The sequence below is a fragment of the Saccostrea echinata genome, unplaced genomic scaffold (assembly GCF_033153115.1).
Source record: "Saccostrea echinata isolate AGI-Se365-2 ecotype Australia unplaced genomic scaffold, CSIRO_AGI_Sech_v1 ptg000015l, whole genome shotgun sequence".
Taxonomy (NCBI): Eukaryota; Metazoa; Mollusca; class Bivalvia; order Ostreida; family Ostreidae; genus Saccostrea; species Saccostrea echinata.
In genome coordinates, this window is record NW_026889764.1 from 12,569,645 (window position 1) to 12,591,718 (window position 22,074).

A 22,074-nucleotide genomic window follows, 5' to 3' on the forward strand; every position below is an offset into this window, starting at 1 on the left:
TTCAAATTGAGATGATTTTCATGTTCTTGTTTTAATATTTACAGCTTACAGCCAAGAATATACAGTGTATGAGGTCACTTTTATCTGTGGCCCACTGTAATGGGGGAGTTTTGGGGACTGCATGGCATCTGGTGTTAACTACATTACAAGTAGGTGGATCATGGATTTTTTTCAAATATGACTGAAATTTTTTGAAGTCTATCTGAATTATACCGGTACTTAACAGATTGACTATCTTAAAAGTAAAGATTCCAAGAAAAACAAAGCAAAGATTCAGATCATTTTATCTGATTTTCAGCACTTAGTTTGGATTTTGGGTTTAAAACCATCTTCAGGAGGAAGCTTGAAAGCTAGTCAACAGATATCAGACAGTTCAAACACAGTGATAACCACAGCTGTGATGGCAGATCTGCCTGTCCTGGCATCCATGTTATCTAGACTCTTTGAGAGCTCACAGTATGCCCTATTAAATCATAGACTATTCTCTCTGATGTTAATTCTACATGACTGTATTATTTCTTTAATAGAAACAGTTTGGTTTTCAGTACACTGTTATTAAAGCCAAAATTAAAGCAACAGAATTTAGAGTCTTGAAACTTAAAGCATGAACTTTTATATTTTGCTCTCCTCTCATTTGAAAATCGAAATTGAGGTTTGAATGCACCATATCTAGGTAAATGACATCAGTGTTTGAGATACAGAAATTAAACTGTATGTTATTTGACAGTGGTATAATTTTTTAAACATCACTTCTACCCAAATATTGTAATCATTGTAATTGTAATACTCTTTGCAGGGAAATTTTTGCCCTCTTTTTATTCTCGCCCTACTCACAGGTGGGCGAATTTACAACGAAACTATTTCAAAGAACACATTATAATTTCTTAAACAGAATTGTGACTAGGCGAATTTAAATTGTGGCAAAATTAGTTGCAAGTGTGAATGGGCGAAAATAACACAGGGCAAAAATAACCCTGTATGCAGTAGTCGTACATGTACAAATATTATAATTTGTAGGTATTTAGATGACGTTGCCCTTCACCATTTGATTGATGCCTTGTGTAAACTGAGCAGCGAGTCTATGGAGCTGGCATACACTAACCGAGTAAGTCTGTCTGTTTGTTTGTAATTATACAATTATAACTTACTGACATACTCTTATCTATCTAACAAACATGTTTACTTGATACATGTATTCATTTTATTACTGTATTTATCTAAACCTATTTAACCTATATTATCTAACAAAAAATTCAAGCTTTTGTGATTTTAAAACCTTAAGGGCAGACATTAAAATCTTTGGATTTTAAATCTGTTATTCCTTTAATTCCTTTATTTGATTTATTTAATTTGATTAGTGACTGTGTTTCTATCTGATTTGGTGCAATATTCATTTTGCCTCAAAGTTTCTCTAAACTAGACAGGATAGAGTTATTTATACTTGTAGTTAGTAACATCTTCATGTATTAAAGATAAGTCATGAGAATGGCTTAGCTGTAATTTATTGAAAAGTTGCTGTTTTGAATCCTCCACATGGCATCTTTTTTCCCCACAAGTTTACTTTAGGCAGGCATGTTGTCTCCCTTGCCCAGATGTCAGGTTGTGGGGGAAAGGGGTCAGGGGGTCATTGGCTTTCATCATTTGTATAACTTCACAGAAGCCAGATCAGAAAAATTATTACTCACATATTTTTTTGGCAAAATTATAATGCAAAATCAAGTTTGTAGACAGAGCATGTTTCTCTCTCTGCATCAGTAATTTGGTTTAATATATCAACAGTAGCTGTATTTCAAACATTGTAATATGGTTTTCATCTTCTGATTTGACGTACAAAGAAATCAAGATAAGATGCCTGCAGTATCTAGAGGTCATGAAATTGAAACTGGCCTTGACCTTTGTCCTTGAGCTTGGAAATTGTCATGTTTTGCTTTGCTGTTGGTGACTGCTATGATTTTTGTCTCATTTTGTCAGTAGATTTAACCGTGATGAGAAATACTTCATAATCTGTCCATACATACATGTATCTAATTGATTTCTTAATTGGTTCAATTAAAACTGGGTTCACTTATTTTAACTTATGAAAGATACATGCACATATCTCCATTTGAATTTTAATAAATGGTGTTCTAACAGTTGCTACAAATACACAAAGGTTAAAATGTTTTTTTCCTTACAGTTCTGAGTAGCAGAACAAAACTAGGAAATGCTACAAGTATGGGTGTCAAATTTTCCCTTTTGATTATATTTCAAGTCTTAAACAGTTGAACTATTGTCTTGTCAAGGACTTCTGTTTGTGTATTAATGTCTAAGGAAATGTAAAATCTTTTATCTCCTTGAAATATTACAGGATATCATTGGTAAAAAAAAGTCCTTAATTAGCTGTATGTGTTTCCACAACTGGGAATGATGAATTTATTGAATTTTAAAATTTATGTAGTTGTATCGATGTACTGTTTGTAGAAACAAAGTAAGGTAATGTTTTATAAATATGTAGGATAAAACTGAGAGTATCAATAATATGGAGTCTAGTTGCAGCTGCTTTTATGAGGAGGAGTTGTCTATCTTAGAATGAATGGCAAGTGATAAATAAATTTTCCGGTTTGATTTGAAATTGAGTGATGGTAGCTAATTGTTGTGATGTGTTTTGCTTGGTTTGGGGGGAATATTTAACATTCCTAGGAGGAGAATGGATATGCCAGATCTAAAGAAAACCTCACCTCCAGGTCATAGAGATAAAAACAGGCTTGTTTTCGTTTTTAGTTACTCCTAGAATTCTTGTGATTGATTGTGTCACTTGAGAGGTAATTTGTTCAATGTGAAACCTTTGATCTGCTATAATTAAGACCAGCTTAAGCAAGAGAAAGGGATGGTGGAAGAACACATGAATCACTTAAAACTGGTGGAGCAAGTTCAGCCTGTCCTTAATGGTTCACTTTAAACTTTCATGAAATTTAGTCACTTATTTCATTCAAACCCAGGGTTGTTTATAAGACCCGGAGGCCAGGGAATTTCCTGCTTATGATGATATGAACCCTGGTTATTCTGGTATTCCCCCTGATCCCCCACTAGGGGAGGAACCACTTATATAATGTCTCCTTCTATTTTAATTCTTATGGACCACCCTGCAAACCTCTAATTTCTTTCATTGTTATTAATTTGGATTTTTTTTTTCTCATTTTTTTAATGGGGGGGGGGGGGGGGGAAGGGGGTAAAATTAATTTTATCTGAAAAAAATTTTGATAGAGAGTTAATTGTTTAGGTATCTCCTACAAATATAACATTTGTATGTTCATGAAAGAAAAAAAACCAAAATACAACTTTTCTAAATTTAATTCCTTGGAACTTGGAAACTCTTGTCTGCAATGTTTTTTCCTTGCCAAGGCAGTATAACATCATGCAGAAGCCCGTGAGACATAATTATACGTTTTTGTCTCGATACTAAAGCTCCTAATGATTGGATTCTTCAAAAATTATGCATGCCATAATAATTTTATGACACATCACCAGTATTAAAATCCAAAAAAAAAAAGAGCAAAACAATTACGTTGAGGTACATACGCAAGAGCCATATTTTTGGACCACATGAAAAGATTTCTCTTGTAAAGGGGGATTTTAACTGGAGGCTACCAGACAATTGTTTGAAGCTGTTTAATTAGACATTTTAATGATAAGACAAGGGAAGATCATTGTTTATTTGAAATATGAAGTACGCTTTTTGTCTCCCACTTCTGAAACACTTAAGGGATGGAGTTGATCCTGGGGTATGAATAGATTGGCCTCTTGTTGATGAAGTTTTGTTTGAATGTGATCATAAATCCTCTCTTCAGAAACCTTGAAAACAGATGTGAACTTGGTAAAAAAGTCAAAAGCTTGGTGTACCTAGGGGAAAAAAACCTCTCAAGTATGATATTAGTGTGGTATGAAAACTTATGTAAAAGAATAAATGATTGATCAATGTATTTTTAGATTTTATTGTAGCAGTTGTTGGTTTTTTTTTTATATATGTATATGAAGTTTTGAAACTGTTTCTGAAATGTTCATTTCTAAATCTGTACTAGCAGTCATACAGAGTCAACTTAAAATTTGCAAAATTGAAGAACTGCTTGTGCATACTTACTGATTCATATTGAACATTTGCAATAGGTTCTTTTATGTGAGTTGTATAAGACATTAATTGAAGATAATCACCATCTATTGTAAAATTAGAATTGTAAATTTATTTTTCACCACAAGAGAGACTGTCATTGCTGATGACTAGACAAGTTTTCCTACTGATCACAGAGTATAGATATAAACATCAACAGCAGGTACATTAATTGATCGAGATGAAATTGCCTGCAGTGACAAACATGACAAATGCATGTAAAATGAAAGACAAAGAAAGATCTGAGAATGCTGGCAGAAAATTGCAATTTAGTTATGGGAGAAAATGCAATCCCGACTGGTAGATTTTTACAAAATTCAATTAATTTCCCCAATCTTATCACAAATTCAGTCAGTGCACACAGATAATTCTCAAGTGTTCGAAAATAGTTTAGGAGAAAAGATGATGAAAATAGATTTTCAGTAGATATGTCCTCTTAGCGTAGACACCCAAGGTCAAGGTCAGGAAGTTTCCTGGCAGTTTGTATAAGAAGATGGATAAAGAATTGTATCAGGCTTATTATCAGACATCCTTGGTGCTAATGAAATTGCTGTCACTTTCACAAATGTCTTATCATTATTGGAGACAGCATAGTTAATTTATATAAATATTTGAATGTGCAATCCTCTAACAGACTTTGGCAGCTGAAGGTTACTGAAAGACTGATCATCAATTTCTTCTTTAAGAATTATTGTTTTCCTCTGTAATTAGTGATAGTGTAGCAATGTTTATGTATCACTTTACGAAATGTTTATGTTCCTAAACACAGTATACATTGGCTGCCAAGAGAGAAAGATTTATCCATTGTGATACTATCAGTGTTGGAAATCTAGAATAAAAATACATAATTAATGGATTAATTCCTGTTTAAGCAGTTTAGTTCTTTGATTAGTTTGCTTAATTAAAATAGAACCAATGTGTGTATAACTTTTTTTTTTTAGGTCACCTGAGTCACTGTTTATGTTGTTGCTTGCTGCCTCCATTGGGCATGAAGGGGAGGGGATGGGGGGTGGGGTAGCTATAAATTAAACCATCAAAATTAAAGGACTTATCGCATGATCTTTCAAAAATCGTAATTTTATGAAAAATATTATCTACAACCTTGTTTATTAAAATACTGAAAAAAATAAATGTTATTGAAAGCATATTTTAAGAGATATTGAGAGTTGAAATTCAAATAAGGCAATATGCATATTTCAGTCGGATTTCGGCGAAATACTGCTCTGACGTCATATGCGACAATTCAGTGATAGAGAGATGAGAATATGTAAACTATTTACGGAGTTATCAACGACAAATGCAGCTTAATTACGAAAAATGCTGAAAAAATGAATTCCTAGCGTGCTTTTTAATTACTATAGAAACATTAACAAGTTCTAAGGTATAAGACTTTTGAGATATTTTCGTTTTTTATTCAGAACATTCAGAATCTATACAGCTCCGATTACGGCAATGTTTCGTGATCGGAAAATTATTTTTCAAGACTGCTATCCTTTACAAAACTTAAGTAAATTAATGTTATGCTAAAAACGAAGAATAAAAAAGTTATACAATATTAAGTTTGTAAATCAATTAAGTTAATACATGTGATAAGATGACAAATCAAATTGTATTGTGATGGCGTGTTTCTTCGTATTCGCTGCATCTCCTTCGATATCGTCGCTGCTATTTTTACAATGTTAACAGATTTTTCAGATTTTTTCTTGCTTACAGTTCTAAAATATAAGGTTGGATATTCAATTTCATATCGATAAAATCAGTGATGTGGTCGTCCATAATGCAGAATATTCATGTTGTATCGTGAATATTTCAGTAAGATTGACTATAGAGCTGATCAGCCATTGTCGCCTTTGATGTCACAGGGTCACATGATCGCTATCTAATTAACTTAGATTTTTTAATTCAGGGATTTTCATTTGAGTCAATAATTGGTTAATTACCGCGGTTTATCTGCAGCAAAAACACAAAATTTATAAACTGTGGTCATAAGGAACGTTTTAAGCTTTTAATTTCAGATAATTTAGAAACATGCGATAAGTCCTTTAATGCAACCTTTAAAAGTCTCTTTACTCCTTGAAACAGGCAGTCAAAGATTTTAATATGCAACTTAGAGCCTTTTTCCAAAGCATTATGAAATTTGACACCAGTGGGTAGCGGGTTCAGGCCCAAGGGAGGAAATATTAAGTTGGTCATGTATTGAAAATGCATTTAAATCATTTTTACAATCTCATTGCCCATCGAGATAAACCCTAAAAATAATGTGATCTTGAATCAAAGTCATGATTAACACATCAAAAAATTTAGGCATCAACTTAAGTTCAAACCCATGCTGATCCATGGTCTAGATTAACACTCTGTTGTTGTCTTATTGTTCAGTGACCTTGACTTTTGAGCTACAACCTTAAAGCAGAAAAGGACACATCTATAAGTCATCTGCAGTATGTAGCATATTAAAGTTTGAACTTGTTTTCTTTAGGATTTGAGAGTTATAGCACTGACAAAATCTTGTGACAGACAGACAGTGCCAAAACAAATACCCGGGTATGTCTCCTCCCTTTTGGGGAACCATAATAAAGATCAGAAGGTCTACAGTTTTATGAGTCTTAAAGAACGAGTGCACTTATGGGCCCTGGTAAAATGTGAAAAAATGAAGAATCAAATTTAGCATAATTTTTCATCTCTAGTCAGATCATTAATTGATATCTAAACCATAAGATTCAACAAATTTTATTGGTGAAATTCATGAATATACAAAGAGCAAAGCTATACAATGTGGTAGGGGTCGGCCAACATTCGTGATTTTCTATAGTAATCGAGTACATGTAGTCATAATCATTCCAAAGCTTTTGATTACTGTCAGCCTAACATTGTACAAACTTGTGCGAATAACAAAAAACGCATTATACATTTACAAAACTTGTGTGGAAGTAGAAAATTTGTACAAGATTAGGCTTGTACTTAAAATATTAAAAATCTATGAAAAGTTCAGTGTTTTTCCTATAGCAAACGAGAGCTATTTACCTGTATGACCTTTGTTGAACCCACCCGTGGAATAAATTATTTAAAATAGCGGTAGTCAGGTGAGTTCTACCCAGGTAAACATTCCTCAAAGGTGCTCACTGTAAAAGATAGCCACGTTTTGTATCATTATATCGAAGTCGTGCCGCATAGAGAAGTTCGTATGTATTTGGTTTTATAAACACGGGAGGGTAAGGAGAGTTTAGTGTCATTAAAATTCTTCATCATACATGAAAGCATCAATCATTTTTAACATTCATGCAAGACAATGGTACCAGTATTGAAAACTACCTAAATACACTTTTTTCATTTTAAAATTTAAAGGAACAAATGTTAATACTTATTGTATTATTTCAAATGCAAGTGTGCAAATTTCTTAGTTTGATCACAATGGCTACAGACATCTATACAACTTCATTCAATTTTTTTGTGATTCAAGTGTCCGATTTAAATATCTCCTCCCCTTGATTTAAATAAACGAAACTCAAAATAGGTTCGGTACAACTTTTCCGGATTTTAGGTATCTATAGGCATTTAAAAATCTTCTTTTGTTTCAAATCCATGCTGATTTAGGTGATGTTTTAATGTGATTTTAATTAGAAATATCCACTTGTGTTTAACTATTACCAAAAAAGAACAATTTGGTAATATATTCTAAAGTAAAACGGCACTGAAAAAGGGCCCATTAAGCATTGCTTAAGTGCACTTGTCCTTTGTACAGTTTGCTTAAATTCAGAATACGTAAGGTATTCATCATGATAAATAATGCAAGTTCTGCATGCTTGCATAACAGGTCGAACACCATATTATATGAAATGAGACATATAATTTTCATTTTGAGTAAGATAAATGTACATTAGCTAGGTGTTTGGAACACTGTGTTTACTACTGTAGAGAACAAAGTGTACAATTATACTACGGAGGTGATTGCATTTTAAGCCAGGAGATGTCCATTGATTACATGAGTCAGCATCTTTTGCCAATAAGAAAACACTGATGTCTGTAAAACTTTTGTCTACAAAACAAATTGTGGTAAGATGTGCTATTTTGGACAGCATTGCAGTCAGCCCCAATATGAAAAATTTTATTTCTTTTGTTGAGAAGTTGGGACATTGATACTGCATCTTTGACACCCTGCGCTAGCCTGTGAATGCTATGAATTATTCCAGCAGAAAAAAAATGTTCTTGTGGTCTTAGCAAACTAGTATTGATAGTCTTTGAATTTTGTTAGAACAGACACATGTCTATAGTTACAAAAAAGGTGTGTTTGGTTGGTTATAATTTGAAAATTCTGATAACTATTTGTTTTGTTTTTGTTTGTTTTTAACATACAATATGTGAGTGTTTCAAAAATATATGTGTTGTGGATTTACATGTAGTTTGGGAGGAGTACTTTAAAAATTGGGTTTCATATTTTAGTGACTTTTGCATGGACATCGATGCGCTCATTCATGAATACCTATTACAAATCATTCATAAAGACAATACAGTGTGGCATGGACATGTGTTGGCGCTAATTCATGATTACGCCAACAACTCCATACCTAGTGGTGCGCTAAATTTTGAATAGGCCAATTTATGTAGACATGTATATTTCAAATTATTTTGATTATTTATATTATGTATATTTCTTTGTGTAACTGCACTTTTACAAGATCAGCAATTGTGAAGCGCCTAATCTCTTTCCAAGACTTGCTAACTTTTTAAAGTTTTTGATCAGATTTTTACAGATAATCGGTTTACTCACAGATCGTCCTCATATACAGTCTCTGTCATTCAAATACCTCCTGTGCCATTTGCCCACATGCATGACATGCGTTCAACATGTTCCCTGCTTCCTCCTTCATTTTTCAGATTTTTTTCTCTAATTTTCCAGAGTACAACACAAAATTATGTCGTTAGCTGCTGCTCAGTGACATTCTACGACATCATTTTTTTTTCCTTTTTCAATGAGGACTACCTATCTTCTAAAATTGATTTCTTAATTTTCATTGAAGCAAAATATTAAGTCATAATTTGGTTTATGAAATTATGTAACAATTTTTAATTTGAATATCTAAGATTTTATTGTCTTTTCACCATTTACAGAGGATGTGCCTAGTACATACATTATTTAGTGTATTGGTACAAAATTTTCTAAATTCTGACCTGCTCTGCGATCTGATTTTCGTAATTTTTAAGTCTGAATAAATCTGAAATAATTTATGATATCTTGAAAATTTTTAATGCATATCATTGTAGTTTATTGTTAAAACATTTCTACCAAATTTGGATATAATGTGACGTTCAATAAAAAAGATATGACAGAAGTCTGCGAACTTTCTGAACAAGCTTTGTATTAAAAATTTGAACCTGTTTTAATAATGGGTGTGAGACACTTATAGCTCTGAGAGGATTTTGTGACAGACACCTATTAAACAGACAATTACTAAAGCCAATATGGCTTCTCTGCATTCATAGGAGAAACATAATAAAGAACAGTAGAGCTACAATCTTATGGCTCTAATTTGTACAGTTTACTTAAGTTCAATTGTATGGTTTTCAGTGAGATTAATAATGCAAGTCCTGTTTGTATGACGTTACAGGAAATATGACATTTAGTTTTCATTTTGAAAGAAGATAACTGTACATTAATAGCTAGGTGTTTTCCATTTGAAATATGATAACTATACATAAGCTAGGTGTTTGGAAAGATGTATATTTACTATAGCAAAGAGCAAAATGTACAATTAAAGGACAGAGAAAATTGTATTAGCTTGGAGATGTCCATTGATTAACTGAGTCAGCACCTTTTGCCAGTAAGAAAACATCACTTTGATGTCTGTAAATTAACTTATCTACAAGACAAATTGAGGCAATGTGCACTATTTGGGGCATCATCGCAGTCAGCCCCAATATAAAACATTTTATTTCTTTTGTTGAGAAGTTTGGATATTAATACTATATCTTTGACACCCTCTAGCTCTAGCCTGCCAATGCTATGGATTACCAACAGAAAAAAAAAATGTTCTCATGGTTTTGGCAAACTAGTACAATTTTGTATTGATAGTCTTTGAAAAATATTTTAACAGGCACATCTATATGTATTTACAAATAAAAAAGATATCCTTGTGGTTGGTTATCATAGGAAGCTTCAACACAATGCAATAGTTTGGGGTTTTTTTCCGTTTTCATTTCATTTTTAAAAATTGTTGTTTTTTTTTTTCATGCAAACAATTTGTGTTTAAAATGCATGTGTTTTGCATTCAGTTTGGAGGAAGTTTGGTATTATAATGTAAGGTGGCAGCTAGGAGATAGTTTTTTATGCCCCACCATGAATATGGCTTGGGAATATAGTATTTGTCATGTCCGTCTTCCGTCCTTCCGTCTGTCTTTCCGTCACGCTTTTCATTTAGCTTTGTTCAAAGCTCAGTTTCAAAGAAACTTTCCAAGATATTTTTTTCAAACTTCATATGCTGATAGATATTGATGAGAGCTATGCAACTGCATCAACATTTTTTGACCTTTACCTTTCCTTTGACCTTGAACTCACTTTTCTTAAATTAGTGTTTAGCTCAGTTTTAAAGATACCATTCAAGGTAGTGTATCAAACTTCATATGTTCATACATACTGATGTAAGCTATAATCAACTGCATCAAAATTTGTTCACCTTGACCTTTCCTTTGACCTTGACCTCACTTTTCTCAATTTGTGTTTAACTCAGTTTTAAAGAAAACATTCATAATATTTTTATCAAACTTCATATGCTTAGTAATACATACTGATGTAACCTTTTCAACTGCATCAACATTTTTTGACCTTGACCTTTCCTTTGACCTTAACTTCATTTATTTTAAATTAGTGTTAAGCTCAGTTTTAAATACTTTTTTTAACCATTCAAAATATTTTTATCAAACTTAAATATGCTGATATGTATTTGTGAGAAGTATTCAACTGCATCAAAAACATTTGACCTTGAACTTTCCTGTGACCCTGACCTCACTTTTCTTAGATTTGCAATTTGGCTAATTTTAAAGTAAACCATTTAAGATATATTTATGTAAGTTTATGCACTTATACATAATTTGGTGAGAATTTATCATCTATATCCAACTTTCTAGATTTCAATTTCAATTTTAAAGGAACTTTTCAAGATATCTCATCAAATTTCATACACTAATACAAATTTTCATGTTGCATTACTAATATACCCTTGGTGGGCATTCATGTTCTATGGACATATTTCTTGTTTAATACCAAAAATGTGCTAAGAGGGTACACATATACATGCGGTCAATAAAAATATATTCATGGGGACAATTTCTTGGGGGCTATTTAATTACACTTCATATGTCCACAGCTCACATATTATGTCAACATATAACTTGCAATTTACCTAAACCGAAAATGCACTTGGGGACTTCCCAAATTTTGGCTTGTTTTTCCAAGATTGGGCCTTAGTCGCACCCATACAGCCCACCCCCCAGTCCAGAACGAGGAGGATAAAACACCCAGTATGCTGTAAATCAATGCATGCCCTAATGAAAATTCACCAATTGATATGGGGCCATTCACCTTCCCTCTGAGATACACACCTTCTTCTAAAGCCTACTGCTTTTCAGCTGAATTCCTCTGCAACTGACCATCTGTCTTACTATTGTATTTACAACTCAGTATATGCTAAGCATCATAGTGACACCTACATGTTGCACATCATTTTTTTCAGCAAGCATACTGCTGCTCTGCAAATGTATCACATAATTATTCTAATCATTTTTCTACATAAAATATCACATCAAACAGGGGATATCTCAGTTTTTAAAGAAATTTAACCAGGTCTTTAGTACAAAACTATCCTGGGCCCTGCCACCTAAGGAAAATTATGTAGCATATATAATTTGTATATTTTTTCAGAAAAAATAACTATTATATACATGTATACATATTGGTGTGCAGGAGTATACTTATAAAAAAAGTGAATGATATGTGATTATTGTTTGCAGCATATTCAACATTTGAGCCTTTTACCTGTTGTTAGCTCACCTGAGCTGAAAGCTCAAGTGAGCTTTTCTGATCACATTTTGTCTGTCTGTCCATCTGTCTGTCTGTAAACTTTTCACATTTTCGACTTCTTCTCAAGAACCACTGGGTCAATTTCAACCAAACTTGCCACAAAGTATCCTTGGGTAAAGGGGATTCAAGTTTGTTCAAATGAAGGGCAACACCCTCTTTCAAGGTGAGATAATAAGGAATTAGTGAAAAAATAATGGCATCATTTAAAAATCTTCTTCTCAAGAACCATAGGGCCAGGAAAGATGAAACTCATGTGGAAGCATCCTCAGGTAATGTAGATTCAAGTTTGTTCAAATCATGACCCCAGGGGGTAGGTGGGGCCACAATGGGGGATCAAAATTTTACATAGAAATCTATAGGAAAAATCTTTAAAAATCTTCTTCTGAAGAACGGCAAAGCCATGATGAGTCATATTTATATGGAAGCATCCTCAGGTAGTGTAGATTCAAGTTTGTTCAAATCATGACCCCCGGGGGTAGGGCGGGGCCACAATGGAGGATCAAAGTTTTACATAGAAATATATAGGAAAAATCTTTAAAAATCTTCTTCTCAAGAACAGCAAAGTCATGATGAGTCATATTTATATAGGAGCATCTTCAGGTAGTGTAGATTCAAGTTTGTTCAAATCATGACCCCTGGGGGTACGGTGGGGCCACAATGGAGGATCAAAGTTTTACATAGAAATATACAGGAAAAATCTTCTTCTGAAGAACAGCAAAGCCATGATGAATCATGTTTATATGGATGCATCTTCAGGTAGTGTAGATTCAAGTTTGTTCAAACCATGACCCCTGGGGCTAGGGCGGGGCCACAATGGAGGATCAAAGTTTTACATAGAAATATATAGGAAAAATCTTTAAAGATCTTCTTCTCAAGAACAGCAAAGCCATGATGAGTCATATTTATATGGGAGCATCTTCAGGTAGTGTAGATTCAAGTTTGTTAAAATCATGACCACCAGGGGTAGGGTGGGGCTGCAATGGACGATCAAAATTGTACATAGAAATATATAGAAAAAATCTTTTTCTCAGGAACAGCAAAGCCCAGATTGTTCATATTTATATGGGAGCATTCACAGGTAGTGTAGATTTAAATTTATTCAAATCATGACCCCTGGGGGTAGGTTGGGGCCACAATGGAGGATCAAAGTTTTACATAGAAATGTATAGGAAAAATTTTAAAAATCTTCTTCTCAGGAACAGCAAAGCCCAGATTGATCATATTTATGTGGAAGCATCCTCAGGTAGTGTAGATTCTATTTTGCTCAAATCATGACCCCCGTGGGTAGGATGGGGCCACAATGGAGGATCAAAGTCTTAAATAGAAATATATAGGAAAATTTCTTCTTCTGAAGAACTGCAAACCATGATTAGTCATTTTGATATGGAAGCATCCTCAGGTAGTGTTAATTTAATTTTGTTCAAATGATGACCCCCAGGGGTTGGGTGGGGCCCATTGGGGGATCGAAAGTTTTACATAAGAACATATAGAAAAAATATGTCTTCTCAAGAACAGGAAAGCTATGTTTAGTCATATTGATATGGAAGCCTCCTCAGGTAGTGTAGATTTAAGTTCAAATGATGACCCCTTGGATAGGGAGGAGCCACAATGGGGGATCAAATTTTTACAAAGGAATATATGGGAAATTTTTTAAAAAATATTCTCAAGTACAACAAAGCCATTTGTTATATTGACGTGGAAACATCATCAGTAGTTTAAAATTCAAGTCCCCCCCCCCCCTCCCCGGGTAATCTTTTCAATACTGAACTGATTTGTGCTTTTGCCTAGCCAATGTTCTCAGGTGAGCGATGTGGCCCATGGGCCTCTTGTTTAATTTAGGGACATGTTTACAACTTCAACTTTATGCAAGTTATTAATGCTTTACTTTGGTATAGGATATATTATAGAGACACATTGGGTCTGTGTTAATTGGAATGAAAAAGTAATCTGCATGGAATTATATTGTGTACATGAATGGTCATTAATTTTTGTTATGCTATATGTATACATGTGTTTTATCTCAGTATATTCTTCAATGATTTTTGGTTGTGCAAAAATGAAGATACATGTACATGTATGTTATTTATGATATGGTGTTGATGGTTGCTTTAATTTAAAGAGTGAATGAGATTTAATGATTGGCAGGTTTCTGGTAATAAATGTTAAAGATTGATTTCATCAGTAACAATTATTTTGTTTTAGAATGACTTGCTATATTTTTTGCACCTGTTGTTCTAACATTAGCTTTTCTATGTTTTCAGTGCCATTGTTAGTAACGAACCTGTTTTATTTTAATTAATAGGTACTCTACTTTTCATGGGATGCTGTAGGTTTTTCACTATGATTAGTCACCTTTGACCTTATGTGACCTTGTTCTCTAAATCTGTATATAATCAAACATGGCAGACACTTAATTGCTATATAATGCTATATGACATTTCATTATCTATGTGTATAATGTAAACTTCATTTAAGCTGAAAATAAATTATTATTGAATGGTTGTTGATGAATTGTAGCTATGTGTAGATATATTCTTCCATAATACAATTTCATGAGAATGCCGTCAACCTCAAATATTGTACATTAAAATTTTATTAATGATATCAATAATACCACTTTCAAATGTTGATAAAATTTGATGGTGCAATCCGACTTCAATGCTGATCCCTATTTGGCCTGAGTTGTAGGTTATGTCAAACCACCTTAATTATATTTCAGAGATTATCATGAAGAGCTTAATTAGACAGGATTATGCAGGAATAGAATTTCATTAAATATGTAAACAGTACTGTATATTCTTATGTCATTATAGTATATTCTTATGTCATTGCTTATGTCATTGTATTAATACCAATGAAAATTGAAATTTGAGCATATTATAGTGCAAATAAACTGTAGATAGTGTGATATAGTCAAAGACCTATATAGCATATAAGTGAAATTTTTAGCATTAATCAAGATGCAAATTTAAAGATTTTTCCTAAATAAGCAGTATTTAAGTAATTTTAGCGATTTTGTGATGCCTAAAAATAGTAAGCTCCAATGTGGTATGAATTGTTAGCGATATTCAATTTTAGCGATCTCGATCAACACTCTCGCTAAAATTGAATCCTCACTAAAATTTCTGCTTATACAGTAGTTTATTAAAGTCTTAATATATTGTCATCATCATCATTACATTAAGTACATATGTGATGAGTTTAACCCATCTCTATAATAATGATACAGTTTATATTTATGCATATAAAGCAAGAGTTACTTCATGAAAGAAAAAAAAAGCCCAGATATTTAAAACAAAAAGAAAAATGTGTAATTGTGATGTTTCCCAGTGGATTTTGAGGTAGGAAAAAGACCAAAAAAGAAGATGTTTAAGTTTTGTATATTTCTTCTCTTGTTTAACATGACAGGTTTTGGAAACGAGGAAGATGAGAAAATGGACAAGATTTGTGTGTTAATTATTTTTATGTTATCATACATTTAAGTCTGCCATGTTTGCAGGTTTTAAGAACATGGTTACAATGAATGTTTGCTTTATTTCTATAAGCTTGTTTCAGTGCATGATATTAGTCATAAGTTCATAAGTACAGTGACACCCGCCTAATCCATGTCTTTTGTTATCTGACAATCCAAAGAGTATTGTTTTGTTGGGGGGGGGGGGGGGGGGGTATACAGATACACTGAATTGTGGGTAATGTACTTTAACCTAATCAGGTACCAATAATACTGGATGTGATAGGCAATTCTTACTATCATGTATTCAGATGAATATTGATAGAATTAAGTGATGAATATTATACTGTACATATTATATCCATTATAGTACAATTAGACAGATGCAAGAAAATCAAAGCTGTGTAGTGAAAAAAGCTAGCATATATAACCAGGTACTGGGAACCATTTAACTAGCCTTAAATAAAATGAATATATATATATACATTTTACTGGAACTTTTTTTTCAGTGCAAAATAATGAATTATAAACTAGATGTACAAAAAAATCTTCAGTATAACTAAGCAAATTAGGTTCTGTCTTTATATGAGTTGCAAATCCATAGCTCATTGGTATGAAAAAAAATATGATTGACTACCCTCTTTGTTCATCTATCCCAATGTAAAATCAGACCAGTAAGCTACAGGTCTGCAGATACTCCTTTATCTTGGATTTCCTAGTCTAGCTGTAAAATATTTCACTGTTTTCAGCATATCATCTTTAGAATTTGAAAACACCAACACAAAAAAATACATGTTGTTAATTTTACCCAGTCTACATTTTTTGTTTCTTTAATTTTAATACTTCTTTAAGTTTGAATAATTTTGAGTGACTTTCTTCTTTTTGAATAATGTGAAGTATTTTCCCTTTTGTGTTTTATATAATTATTATACCATAAAGATTTCAGTACTGGCATTAAGTAGTTCAGTATGTTGCTTTTGAAGGATAAGGTAGGCCAGGGTTTAAACTGTATTGTAAGGATAAAACAAAATGAGATATGCAATGTTGTTAAAGTAAAAAGTCACACCTATGATATTTTTTTTTTAACTTTTAATGCTAGTTGTCTTTATGATATGTTCTACAAGAGTCTTTGGATTCAGATGTCCCAAAGTATTTCAATTTCATTTCCTTACAGTAACTGCAACACGAGAAAATGAATGTTTGTGTGATATTACTAGTTTATTTGTAATGTTGAAATTATTTACAAACAAGTTTGAAGTACGTAAAAAATCACACACAATCACTGATTAAACTGTTTTATCTGAATAGTAAAATCTGATTCATTGATAAAAACACTTTTATTTATTTATATTTGGTAGTTACAAAACAACTATCAGAACTATTTCTTTTTGTTTAGAAACAAGAAATTTCATATTCATTTGTTAATTAAATCATGACTTGGAGAGAATTAAACCTTTAGTTTATTTATCTACAAGTTTATTAATTTGTATAAGTCCCAACTTATAGATATTTATTTTGGTCTGGTACAATGATAGTGGTGATAATATGATATTTAAATATATCTTGTTTCATATTTTATATAAATGTATATATATATAAAATTATGGATGGGTAGTTTGAGGTATATTTATGATCTTGAACATACACTAGCTACTGACAACTTGAAAAGCAATCAAATCTTTCGTGAAGGTGCAACATGTCTCTTTGAATGAAATGTCTTCATAGCTTATCAATTTACAGTAGTAAAACTAATCTTAAATCATCCTTGTAACATAACATAAACATTATATTTAAATTGGAATTTTAATAGGAGAAATGCAAAACAAAATTTTTCTGTTCTTTTCTACAGGAACCATCCCTATTTGCTGTTGCCAAGCTCTTGGAAACAGGGTTAGTCAATCTGCATCGAGTAGAGGTGCTATGGAGACCAGTGACCAATCATCTGTTAGAGGTAAGTGATGGGTCAGAGGTCAACTGATGTACCAGTTTTTCTAATATGTCAAAGGTTAACTGATGTACCAATTTTTCTGGTATGTTTTTGTCACTGCAAGTAGATTGACCTAAGTTTGGATATCAAATACAAGTGCAATGGATTCAATTTTACTGAACATTTAGAAATGATTGGTTATGATATATAAGATGCCTCTTGGGATGATAGCTCTAAAATCATTTCTGTTATGTTTTGTAAAGTGTGTCAGAAATCAAAGGCTTGTTTGTCCATAAGCTTTCTAATATTGAACTGCTTGGGTTATAGCAGGACCTTTGTGTATGAACTGAGAATAATTCCTCTGAAATAAAATATGTCAATTGATACCCAAATCATGTTACTGCATATCTGAATTTGCAGAATTTGGTTTGATGTATCAAGGGCAAGGAGAAGGGTTTGGAAATGCTCAAATGTTTCGTAATTTTGCATGTTTTCTTGGTCATGACAAATTTGTCTTGACTCAAATAAAAGTTTTCAGCATAGCACCTTTTCATGGATGAACCATCAAAAGTACATGGATGAACCATCATCTGGCTGATTGAGAACATTTGGACCTGCGTGAAGGTTTTCATGAATTTTGGGCCATTCAGATGCTACTTGATTGAAATGAAGCATTTGTAAGTTATGTTGTTTTTCTTTATAATATACTCTCAGACTTTCAAGTTACTGTAGTTTTTTTTTTTTTTTAAAAAGGGACATTTATGGGAAGTTTGCACTATATGATCCATCAGTATTTTATTGATAAACTTGATGGAAATACATCAGTGTCATCCAATGTATGGTAAACCTTTAACATCTGCTGCTAGCTCATTTCAAAGTGAAAAATGATGTGAACTTCTGTGCGAGCAGTAAAACACTGGTGTTGGATGGAGAGAACCAATATGCTTAAATAGAGTGCATTCTAGTGTAGGAAACCAGTGGTTTATTTTGATTCCTGAGTCTGTTTATGATGATGTTGGTATAAGCTCAGCTGTTGTGTATAATTGTAGGGATTAAAATTTTGTGATTGATGAACTTCCAATAATACCCTATCAGTATTCCAGTATTACATGCCTAATCAGCAATGACCTTCTCATGCTCCAGAAATCAAAACATTTTAGTGTTTAAACATGTTGTTGTTTGTTTGTTTGTTTTTTTATCAACTGGTGTCATTATAGAATATTTGATAAAAATTGATATTTTCCTTTGGATAAAGAAACTTGGTTTCAATTTCCCTTATTTGCTATTTATGCCCTGCCATGAATATGGCCAGGGCTTATAGAGTTTCTCATGTTCATCTTCTGTCCTTCTGTTCTTCGATCCTTCTGTCATTTCATCCTTCTATCATTCCATCACACTTTGCGTTTAGCTCAGTTCAAAGAAACTTTTCAAGATATTTTTTATCAAACTTCATATGATGATACATATTGATGAGAGCTATTCAACTGCATCAACATTTTTTGACCTTGACCTTTACTTTGACATTGGCCACACTTTTCTTAAATTTATGTTTAGCTCAGTTTTAAAGAAATCACTCAGGATATTTTTTTTTTATCAAACTTCATATGCTAATACATACTGATATAAGCTTTTCAAATGCATCAATATTTTTTGATCTTGACTTTTCCTTTGACCTTGACTTCAATTTTCTTAAATTAATGTATAGCTCAGTTTTGAATAAACCATTCAAGATATTTTTATCAAACTTCATAATATGCTGATACGTATTAGTGAGGGTTATTCAATGTATCAAAAACTTTTGACCTTGAACTTTCCTATGACTTTGACCTCACTTTTCTTAAATTTGCATTTTGCTTAGTTTTAAAGAAATCATTTAAGATATTTTTATGTAAGGTTATGCACTTATACATAATTTGGTGAGAATTTATCATTTGTATCCAATTTTTTAGATTTCAATTTCAATTTTGAAGAAACTCATCAAGGTATTCTCATTAAACTTCATACACTAATACAGATTTTCATGTTGCATTACTAATATACCCTTGGTGGGGCATTCATGTCCTATGGACATATTTCTAGTTTTATGATAGGTTCATACAGTACCGACCAGACACAACCTAACAGAAAGCGAACCCAGAGCGCACCCCGGGTTCGCTTTCTGGGTTCGCTCTGGGTTCGCTTGGGGTTCGCTATAGCGAACCCGGAGCGAACCCGCAGCGGACCTCGAGCGAACCCGCAGCGGACCCAGAGCGAACGCCGAAAGCGAACCCCAAATTCAGTAGCGAACCCAGAGAGCGAACACGCGTTTGGTGTTACGTAACAGAGCTGTCAATCAGGATTAGCGATAAAACGTGTTAACCAATCAGCGGGTCGACCAATCAGCATGCCAGTTTGTCATTCGATGTGAATAAAACATTGTACAAGCAAAGCGTGTTAATGTACAGTGTGAAACTATTTAAACATTATCAAAAAAAAAACAAAAAAAAAAACAACTAAATTAATATATTTTAATTATCCAGATAGCATATTATATTTACACATTTATTTATTTATTTTTCATTTTCAAAATCCATTAATATACATTGCGTAAATTTATCACACAAAACATACCCTAATGTATGAAAGAAATAAAAAAGAAAGCAATGGTTATTACAATTGTTACATAAAACAAAAAAAATGGTTTCTGATAAATTATAGCATTTCATCATCTCAAGATACTGTACAAGATTATGTATATGTACGTGCTTTTATTCTATTATTTTATTTTTATAATTCTAATGTACATTTTCGTTTAAATCCAGATCAACATCAAAATAATTGATCTTCTTAATTGAAAAAAAAAAAAAAAATGAATGTACAGCATATATGTGCATGTACAAATATGTCCAATCGCAAACTACTACATTATGGTACTAATTTGATTAATCTTTTACAAAAAATAATGTAAAGCTTGATTTAGCTTTTTTTTTAACTGAAATAAAAAGAAAAATGAAGCGCGGTTTACATAATTGAACGAACTAATTATCGGAGAAACTAAGCAAAATAGTAAGTCGTACAATATTGTATTCTCTTAAAATATCGTAACTTTTACTGATAAAGCGTATTTAAGATGTTTAACGATTTTTCTCTGATGTTAATCATGTTAACTGCTAATTGTAGTCATGATATTTTTATATCAATACATCAAAAATGTATATTTAAAAAAAAAAAAAGAAAGAAAAAAAAAAACAAATCCCGATACTTACGTATATTTAGTCGGCAAATGTACACGACATGATTGTCGGGGTTACTTTTCATCCCTGATACTTGTTATTATTTTTTTTATATATATCATTTCTGCAAATTAATGATTTTTTTAAAACAGATTGCTGATTTTTGAAATTCATAAATGGAAAGATGATTATAGTATAATTCATTTTTAGGCCATTTTTAAAAATCTACCCCCTTACTGCATATCATAAAATCCAATTGAATCAAAATTCACGACCAACCTACATGTACTTGTATATCATGTGATAGAAAATGCAGCATTCGATCATAAATTACATGTTTATATGTCAAAAACATTTAAAAAAAAACAATTTTCCTAAGTCTGAGATTTACAAAAATAATCATTTGTAATCTAAAATGACTATTAAGTCTTATTTACATGTAGTTTCAAAAATATTCATTTCTAAATATTTTATTTTTTCTTTCAGTTTCATAAAGTCGATGAATTTCACCAGTAAATATTTCTAATCTAAAATATCTATTAAATAAATTAAGCCTTATTTCGTCTTAAAAATATCCACTCCTAAATATTTTTAACTATTTTGCGTACAAAAATCGTGCGTTTGCTGTAACAGTCGTGAATGTTCGTGTAACATGAAGAATCGAGTGATTGAAGGATTAATCTTGCGAAATCGTTCGTGTAACGTGATCGTTCCTATATGTTGTCAACAATAACGTTGCAGCCATTGTACATGCACATGTATCGATCGCCTCAGAAACAATGATCGATTTCGCTACTGTATTTGGAATATACAAGGGGCGGGGCTTACTGGCGGCAAGATTAAAGCGGGGTCCGCTTCACGCATGAGTGCGTAAAGCGAACCCAGAAAGCGAACGCCGGGTTCGCTCTAGCGGACCTAGAGCTGACCCCGAGCGAACCCGAAGCGCACCCAAAGCGAACCCAGAGCGAACCCAAAATTTCTGAAAGCGGACCCGCAGCGGACCCCGAGCGAACCCAGAAAGCGAACCCGGGGTCCGCTTTGGGTTCGCTCTGGTGTTAGGTTGTGTCTGGTCGGTACTGTATATATATCTGACACCATTAATCAAAATTAGTCTGAGTCATTAATGAATAATATTTACATTTTCTAATGTTAAGACAATTATACCAGTAAACTTTTCTAATCTGAAAGTATATGTACACTTAGCTAGCTATATAGTACACATAGGTAACATCTCTTATGTTCATTGACTGTTACTACATAGCATTCGAG

At 32.6% G+C, this 22,074-nt stretch overlaps 1 protein-coding gene across 1 annotated transcript in view; it reads left to right on the plus strand.

Annotated features, from left to right (window-relative positions):
* LOC133187543 (protein MON2 homolog) overlaps window positions 1-22,074 on the plus strand; it is a 173,801-nt gene that overhangs the window by 16,599 nt on the left and 135,128 nt on the right. The window contains exons 16-19 of the mRNA XM_061322942.1: window positions 45-149; window positions 299-456; window positions 1,018-1,105; window positions 17,516-17,617. Of these exons, the coding sequence (XP_061178926.1) occupies window positions 45-149; window positions 299-456; window positions 1,018-1,105; window positions 17,516-17,617 (453 nt within the window). The remainder of the gene's footprint in view (window positions 1-44; window positions 150-298; window positions 457-1,017; window positions 1,106-17,515; window positions 17,618-22,074) is intronic.